This window comes from Balaenoptera musculus, chromosome 3 (genome assembly GCF_009873245.2).
Source record: "Balaenoptera musculus isolate JJ_BM4_2016_0621 chromosome 3, mBalMus1.pri.v3, whole genome shotgun sequence".
Taxonomy (NCBI): Eukaryota; Metazoa; Chordata; class Mammalia; order Artiodactyla; family Balaenopteridae; genus Balaenoptera; species Balaenoptera musculus.
The window spans coordinates 158,446,757-158,454,787 of record NC_045787.1 but is presented as its reverse complement, the minus strand read 5'-3'; the positions used below and the strand labels follow the sequence as shown (position 1 = coordinate 158,454,787).

The 8,031-nt window shown below is 56.2% G+C and overlaps 1 protein-coding gene across 1 annotated transcript; it reads right to left on the bottom strand.

The window, feature by feature from the left end:
- Positions 1 to 3,796: 3,796 nt before the first annotated feature.
- On the bottom strand, positions 3,797 to 7,847 carry LOC118891707 (mucin-3A-like). Its single transcript, XM_036845346.1, has 4 exons — positions 7,722 to 7,847; positions 5,234 to 5,635; positions 4,027 to 4,172; positions 3,797 to 3,909 (listed from the first exon to the last, which is right to left on the bottom strand). Exons 1-4 carry the CDS (start codon positions 7,834 to 7,836, stop codon positions 3,862 to 3,864), a joined length of 711 nt encoding a protein of 236 aa, XP_036701241.1. The 5' UTR covers positions 7,837 to 7,847; the 3' UTR covers positions 3,797 to 3,861.
- Positions 7,848 to 8,031: the final 184 nt, after the last annotated feature.

Here is an 8,031-nt window from a genome sequence, read left to right as displayed (position 1 = left end):
ATCCACACCCCTCACCGCAGGCCCCCAAGACCCCACGTGCCCTAGTCCCTGCCCTCCACCACCTCTCACCTTCCTCTTCTCCCCTCACTCAACCTGCGTCAGCCTCACCAGCCTTGTCGTAGCTGCTCCTTAAACCTGCCTCAGGGCCTTTGCACAGGCTGTGCCTTCTGTAGGAAATTCCCTTCCCCCAGCTCTCCCGTGGCTGGCTGCTTGTTTTCATCCATTCTTCAGCTCAAAAGTCACCTCCTCAGAGAAGCCCTCCCTGCCCAGCCTGGGAAGCCTCACTCACATTCACCCACCTCCAGAGGTTATCTTGGTTTAATTTCTGTCTGCCCAGCCTGTGAGCCTCCATGTTCCCAGGCCCAGCACAGTTGGCGCTCCACGTGCAAGTGGAATGACTGATGCTGTAAACTGAGTGTTTGGGGGAGCATAATGTGGTCCCCACTTTGCAGAGGAGGAAGGTGCGACTTGGAGAGGGAGCCAGCTGCCAGGGTTCACTGGGGCTGCCTGGTCACACACCACATGAAAGAGGAGGGCCAGGGATTGTCCTGGGCGGCTGGAGCAGTTGGGGGCTCAGCTCAATGGCAGGGGTTCAGAGCACAGACAAGGGTCCCAAAGACTCAGGTTCAAATCTTGCTCAACCATTCACCTTAAGGGAGAGGTAGCCTCTCTGGGCCTCAGTTTCCTCATCTGTAAACTGGGGCTACCCTTATCTTTCTCCTCCTCCCACAGACAGCTGGGGCGTGGCTAAATGAGTTAAAGCGTGTGGGACCTTGCCTGTTGCCAGGGACCACCTCATCCTGACTTCTCTCCGGCCACAAAATTTTAGCCCCCCCTTTTTTTACACAAGCATATAGAGTCCCAGAGAAGTTACCAGCCACTCAGGCATCAGCCTGGGATTCAAATCCAGCTTCTGCCCAGTTCCGCACTCACTACTGTCTTTTTCCCCTGCCTCAGTTTCCCTGCCCCGAATGTCTGGCCTCACACCCTCCCCACCCTGGACTGAGGGCATCCAGGCCCCCTTCCCTTGGGCAATTAAAAACCTTGCATCCAGACCCAAGGGGTCCCTAGTGCCCTCCCTCCCCCATGCCCCCCACCCCGGTCCCCTGCTCCCAAAAGCAATGGCTGCAGCCCTGGGCTGGATACTTGGATCGAGTCTTAGTGGCCTTTATGGGCCTCAGTTCCCCCATCTGAGGGTGGGTTTCCAGGCAGCTCTGGGTGTTTCCAAGTACTGGGACCCCCCCTCCCCCATGGCCTGGACAAGGGCACCCCACGTCAGCCACAGCCCTCTCCCCACTGCTCACCTCGTTTAGCGGGAAGGAGAGCGCTGTTCTGCTGCGCCGCATGGCAGCACGAGGTGTCTCTGAACCTGGGGAGATGGACGTGAGACCTCTGGGCTCTGAGAGCCCTGCTATACTCCTGTGAGAGCCCCCCCAGACAGGGAGCCCACTCCTATACCCTGCATCCTCTCTTGGAGCCCACAGATACTCAATCAACGTAACCTGGGCCAGACCACAGGCACCAGTGTGGGGCAACCACCCGGCCCTCTGCAGGGGCCTCCGTCGAAGGGCAGTGGGCTCGGTGCCCAGACATACTCCCCAAGCCCCCTCCCAACTCCCTGCCCAAGTCAGCAGCTTTGGAACATCAGGACCCTCAGGAAGAAGTCCCCTGGCCCCATGGGAGATCCATTTAGCTCCCAGCCAAGCTCTGGAGGGTGCAGGGACCCCAGCCCACTACTTGAGAACCCCCCAAAACTCACACCAGCTCTGCGAGGCCTGGGCAGGCCTGACGCTCACTGCCACCACTGAGTCCTGCCTGAGTCCTGTGACCTCGCAGGGAGCGGGGGAGGGGAGGACTTAGCCTGCCCAAGAGGCGGCCCAGGGTCCCCGCCCAAGTGGAGCCCCTTAACTGTCTGAGTGCCAGGCCTGAGCAGGACACACCCACATACTACCCTCAGGACCCAGCCGGGAGGTGGGGGGCAGAGCGACGGGGAGGGTGTGAGGGTGTCACCAAGAAGGTGTGAGAGAGAGTGGCCAGGAGCTCGTGACCACGTGTATTTGTGGGGGGAGCGCGGGGGGGGAGGGGGAGGGGCGGGCCCAGAGTGGGCAGGTGTTAAGTTGAATTGTTCTTGTGTTTGCTTATGAGAGAGGGAGGGAGCCAGAGAGAGAAGAGGAGAGAGAGACGGGGGGAGAGATGGAGAGAGAAAGATGGAGACAGAGACAGAGAAAGAGAGCAGAGAGACAGAGAGGCAGAGAGAGGTGCAGTTTTGAGGTCAGAATAGGAGGATTTTACCAGCTTGGGGTCTGGGACATGGGCTTCACAGCCAGAGCCCATGAGGTATGTCTTCAGGAGTTTGAAGATGGCCTTCGGGAGGTCCCTGGAGGCTCCGGGAAAGTTGCCCACTATGCTCTGCTGCCCCAGGCAGATTGATGACCCTCTCTGGTCCTCTGGTCAACACCCTCTCTACAAACAGTGGGGGCTGGAGCTGCAGCAGGAACCTGGGGCCCCCAGGAGGGGCTGTGGGGTGAGGAGGGCTGTGGCCAGGGGAAAAGGGTTCATGTGGCATTGCCACCTCCCAAGCTGCCATGAGTTAATGTTTCACCAGACCTGTTGCCTGCCTGGGAGGCCCTGCTGTCCCCTCTGCCCCAAGAATCATCAGAGCATGACCCTCCCCTGGGCGGGCTTCACCTCGATGTGCTGGGTGACTTTGACTCCCAGCCTCTCTGACCACCCATCTCGCTGTGGGTTAAACTCAGCCTTGAGGGGGCAGCTCCAGGCCTGAGTCATGGCCAAGGCACACGGTCGAGACCCAGCCTGGAGCCTCCGTGTCCCAATCTGCTAGAGAAGCCTGGAAAGTCCCTGGGGGTGGAGTGGGTAGAAGGAAGAACCCACAGACCCACCAGGGTCCCCAGTCCCAGGCCTGCCCCTCCCCAAACTCAGTTTTCCCTCCTGTACAATGGGAGGGAAGAGAGTGGACGCCCATGCTCAGACCCTGGGAAACAGGACTGAGACAAAGGGAGTCAAGGAGAGAGGGCATTTTGACTCCCTGTTCTCTGCATGCTTCTGGCCCTTTCCAGCATCTAAGCCTTTGCACAGGCTGTCCCTGCCGATCTGCCCTCCTAAAGACTTGAAAGAAGACCGGTCGGATTCTGGAACTTGCTGGCTGGAGACTCCCCCATGGTGTTCTGGCTAAAACTCACACTTCTTCCCATAGCCCACCTCGTGCCCCACAGATCCCTCCCTCACCCAGCTCTGACCCTGCTCATCTCTTTGTTGTTTCCCAAACACCCCTAGTTTTTCCTACCACAGGGCCTTTGTACTTGCCGTGCCTGCTTCCTGGGACACCTTCCCTGGTTTCCCCCAGGGTGGCTCCTTCGCCCTTTCAGGTCTTGGCACAAATATCACCTTCCAGGGACTTCGCTGGGCGGTCCAGTGGTTAGGACTCTGCGCTCTCACTGCCGAAGGCCCGGGTTCAACCCCTGGTCAGGGAACTAAGATCCCACAAGCCACATGGTGCACCTTCCAGAGAGACCTCCCTACCCTCTCAAACCTGGACACATGGGACCCTGGGATCCAGCCACAACCCCAATCTGTGACTTTCTGGCCCTCAGCCATCTGAAATTATGTCACTTGATCCCCTGGCTGTTGTCAGTCTTTCCCCTTGAGACTGTTGGCTCCATAAGAGTGGAGAAATGGTCCCCACTGTGACCCCAGCACATAGTACGTACTCAAGAATGTTTGTCAAATGAATCCATGATTCAGGATGCCTCAGAGGAACAGCAGGGGCTTTATTCCCACAAGCCTTGCCCCTCTCCAGACACCCCAGCCCCATCCAAGCCCCCCATCCCAGCCTCTTGAGGATCACTCCAGTGTGTGATAGGCAGAGGATGACCTTTGGCTCACAAGCCCCTGAAGGAGGAACACACACAAGAGGTTATTCAGGCACCAGTGGGCTTTGCAGCAGGGGCCTGCCCTGCTTGGGAGGGCAATCTCCCCAGCCTAGCCTCCCCCCACCCCCATGGATACCTCATCCAGCTTCTGGAACTCAGACACGCCTGTGTGGCAGCACCTCACGGCCATTATCACACATCCGATGAGCAAAACAGACACCAGCAGACACACGGCCACCACCACACCTGGGTTCCTGTGCAACTCGGGGGCCCCAGTGTCACCTGGAGGGGAGCTCTGAGTCAGCCCTAGACCCCATCCCTTCTAAGGCTGAGACACCCACCAGGGCCCAGTGCCTTTTAAGTCCCCTCTCAGGAAGCTGTGCTTAATTCCCTCTCCAGTCTCTGCTGTAACCATTTTTTCAAGCACATTTTTATCCTTTTACTTCTGTTTTTCTTGTTTTTCTTTTCTTTTCTTTTCTTTTTTCTTTTTCTTTTGAATATATTTGTGTACAAGCAATCAATTTTGTTCACTGTGTTTCCACAGCTATTGTTGGCCACTTCTGGGAGTTCTTGCAAAGTGAAAGAAATGATCCAACCTAGAACTCTGTTCCCAAATGCAGGGACTTTCTGAGGATACGTGCAAAATTTGACACTTCATGAAGATGGTTTATATCCTGTGACTTTAAGCAAAATATTATTACGCTTCATGTTTGCACTCTTCTTTGCATGTTTTGGAGACAATGTATTATTTTGAATGACAGATTTTTCTAGACCCTCTGAAAATGCTTGGCCTCTATTGGACCCCTGGGGCCCTGTATGATCACACCCTGCAACTTCCCCACCCTCACTGCCCCCCACTAGCCCCATTCCAGCCATCTCACTCTTCCTCAGATGCACCAGGCACAGTCCTACCTCAGGGCTTTTGCACTTGCTGTGCTCACTGCCTGGGCTGTTCTCCCCCTAGCTACCTGCGTGGCTCCCTCCTTCGCCTCCTTCAAACCAAGACCTTGGCTGAATAGTCTTTAAAAATTTTCAAATCCTTTGCACTCACATTCCAACCCCTTATCCTGCTCTACTTTGTTCTTTTATAAACAAATATGTAATTTACTTATAACCTGTCTCCCAACATAACTGTGTCTCACAGGGCCCGACACAGGATAGGTGCTTAATAAAACGTGCTTGGAATGAAGAAAGTCTGAAGAGGTTTAGGTGATGCTGGGGTTGGGAGACGAGGCCCTTCCCAGCATATTCTTAGGACTGTGTCTCCCTCTGGTGGTCAATCTCAGAACTGCACCCTGGTATCCACAACCATCCCCCATCTGCCCAAATGTCCCAATACTCACCAAGGTCAGAGGCCACGGATGTCCCGTCAGTGGTGGCCGAGGACACGAAGGAAGGCACCGTGCTGGGATTGGGGTGAGTGGGGCTCCGACGCAGGGTGGTCAAGGAGATGGAACTCAGGGGGCTAGAGTGGGAAGTGAGGGTGTGCTCTGAACTGGGAGAGCCAGAGCTGGAGTGGGTGACTGTCTCTGCTTGTGAGGAGGTGGGCTGCATGGTGAAGGTTGCCTCTGAATTTGAGGGGGTTATGGAATCTGCCTCTGAACTAGGGGTGCTAGGGTGGAGGATGGAGCCTCTCTCTGTGCTCTCTTGGCTGTTGAGGTTTTCCACTGAAGTAGGGGAGGGGTGGCTGGAGGGAGAAGTCAGAGGATTGGAAGCCAAGTCCTCCGTCTCTGAGACTGCAACACCTGAAAAGAAAACACCATTAGGGTGCAGGGAGGAGATGATTAGGAACAACGGCTTGTGACCCTGGCCCAGACTCCCCTCTGGATGCCTCTTTCCCTATTATGTCAGAGAGACGACGCCCAGCACTTAGGGAGACTTGGAGGATTTAGTGCACCACGTGAGTGCTCAGTGGGAAACTGAGGTGCCCTTGTCTGAATTTCCTTATCTGAACTCCCACAGCCAGGGTTCCAGTTCAGGGTGGACCCTCCCTGCCCCCTACTCTTGCTTCAGGGGTCTAGAAATCTCTGGATATAGGGAATGGCTGCAACCCAAGCAGCATGCTGAGCAACTCTTTTAAACCTTCTGGGACTCAGATTCCTTGTCTGTAAAATGGACATCACAGGAAGTCAGAGTCTCTGAGAGCTCACGCAGGTCTGGTACAAGGTGATGTTTGACGGCAGAGATCCACCTCTGAGCTCCCAAGGAGGATCAGCCCTAATCTCCTTCCCCAGGTACCTGGAAGGTCCCCGTGGCTAAACTCAGAGTTTTATTGGGGGCACAGAGGCCTGGACTCTCAGACTCTGGAACCCCCACTACCTTGCTCCAGCTGCTCCCTAGCTTCTACCCCATCCTAGACACGGAGCCCAGGGGCCAGGCTGAGGGTGGGTAAAGATTTCATGCGCTGCCCCCCACAATTACTTCCTTCCCAGTTCCAGGCTGCTGGGCACCTTAACTGCTTGCAAGTTCATTCATCAACCACTCCCTGCCCCACCCCATCCACTCTGCCCTGGACCAATCTTTGTGCTTCCTCCCCTGCCTCACCCCAAGCAGCAGAAATGCGGAAATAATATCTGGCACTGGCCCCAGCAGGGGGCAAGGTCCACATGCAGACCCTGTTTCTCTGTCCAGTTTCCCAGGCCCTGCGGGGATGACAGATGAGTCTAGAAGAGGCATGGTGCACTGGCCTGACTTCATCCCCATTTTACTGGTGGGGAACTGAGGCTCAGAATGGTAGAGAGTCTGGCCCCAGGTGACTGGAAAATGGGAAGAAGGCCCCTCAAAGACCTCCAAGGAGTCAAGGACTAAGAGTTCAGCCTCCCCAAAATGCCTCCCACCATTATTTGAGGAGGAATACAGATGACAAGAGGTTTCTGCTGAAATGAAGATGACTCAGGGGCCACAGTGGATCCCAAGCCAAGCTAGACCTCTGAGGAGTTGAACTTCTAAAGCAAACTGAGGAAAACTAGTGGGCCTGCAAGGAGGAGGTTGTTGAGGACATAAACTCTACTGAGTGCCTGGCACAGAGCAGGCACTCACGAGCTGCTGGAGAGTTGACCAGAAGGTAAAATGGGGCTGTTTCTATGCACTGTGCCAGGAGTTTGCTTTGCCCAGAGACTCCTAGACCAGGAGACTGGCATGAGCCAAGTCAACTGGTTCTAATCTGGGTCTGGCACATGCTGGGAGACTCAGCTTGCCTGAGCCTCAGTTTCCAGAGCTATGAAATGGGGATAAATGTGGTGACTTCTGAGTGAAGCCCCTGTCTGCTATAAGAGTCTCACGTGTGGTGGCCTCCACTCTGATATTCCAGGTTTGGGGCTGGGACATGGGTCAGAGAGAGCGACGACTTCTCCACCCTCGGAACTGTCTTATAGGGAAGCAAAAAGAAATTAAGTCAGGCGCCAGGAACTTCTCCTGGGAGCCATAGATGCTCAGTGACCAGGAAGTGAGCCCTTCTCCCGCCCGCACCCCCATGGTCCTGGGGACCTCACACTTCTCCCTTTGGGGTCTGGCTAAGAAAAACTGAGATTTGAAACGGAACCTCAAACTGGGTATGAGGCATTCACCAGCCTCTCGCTGGTTCAGGTTATGCTGGGGTGGCGGAACTGGCAGCCTCAGGGCTGGGGCGGGGGGTGGAAGGGTGGTGGTGCTCCCACTGTTCTCACGACCTCCCCACCTTGCTTCTGGGAGAAGGAGCAGCCCTTTTGGGGGGAGGGATGGAGTGGCAGAGCAGCGTGGTCTAAGGGAGGAGTCCAGATGCCAGGTGTGTGGCTAGGCCATATGCCCCCTCCAGCTTCCTGGAAGCTGGATCTCCTTCTTACTTGTTCTTACCTGTAGAGGTGACACTGGTAGTTCCGGAACTCCCACCAGATTTCAGCAGCAGCGCCAGAGCCAGCAAGCAGCACCAGAGCCGCAGAAGCGGCTGCGGCAGCTGGGAGCCCGCCATTCCTGCGTGGGGAGGGGGGACTGCGGGCTCCGCACAGGTGTGTGGCCAGGTGCCTGTTCTTTACACCTGTGCGCCCCCTGCTGGCGGCGCGCGGAGCTGCTCAGGGGCGAGGCGGAGGCAGGGCTTCCGGACGCAGGGCCTCTGGGGGGCGCTACGGTTCACCAGGGGCGACATTCCTGACCCCCCTCTCCACTT

What these genes read in the sequence shown, in the direction of transcription:
- LOC118891707 (XM_036845346.1), bottom strand. Translation starts at nt 7,836, where the DNA reads ATGGCGGGCTCCCAGCTGCCGCAGCCGCTTCTGCGGCTCTGGTGCTGC. An exon ending in ATCCGTGGCCTCTGACCTTG is followed by an intron (nt 4,173 to 5,233) that starts GTGAGTATTGGG and finishes GCTCCCCTCCAG; the next exon opens with GTGACACTGGGGCCCCCGAG. An exon ending in AGTTCCAGAAGCTGGATGAG is followed by an intron (nt 3,910 to 4,026) that starts GTATCCATGGGG and finishes TTCCTCCTTCAG; the next exon opens with GGGCTTGTGAGCCAAAGGTC.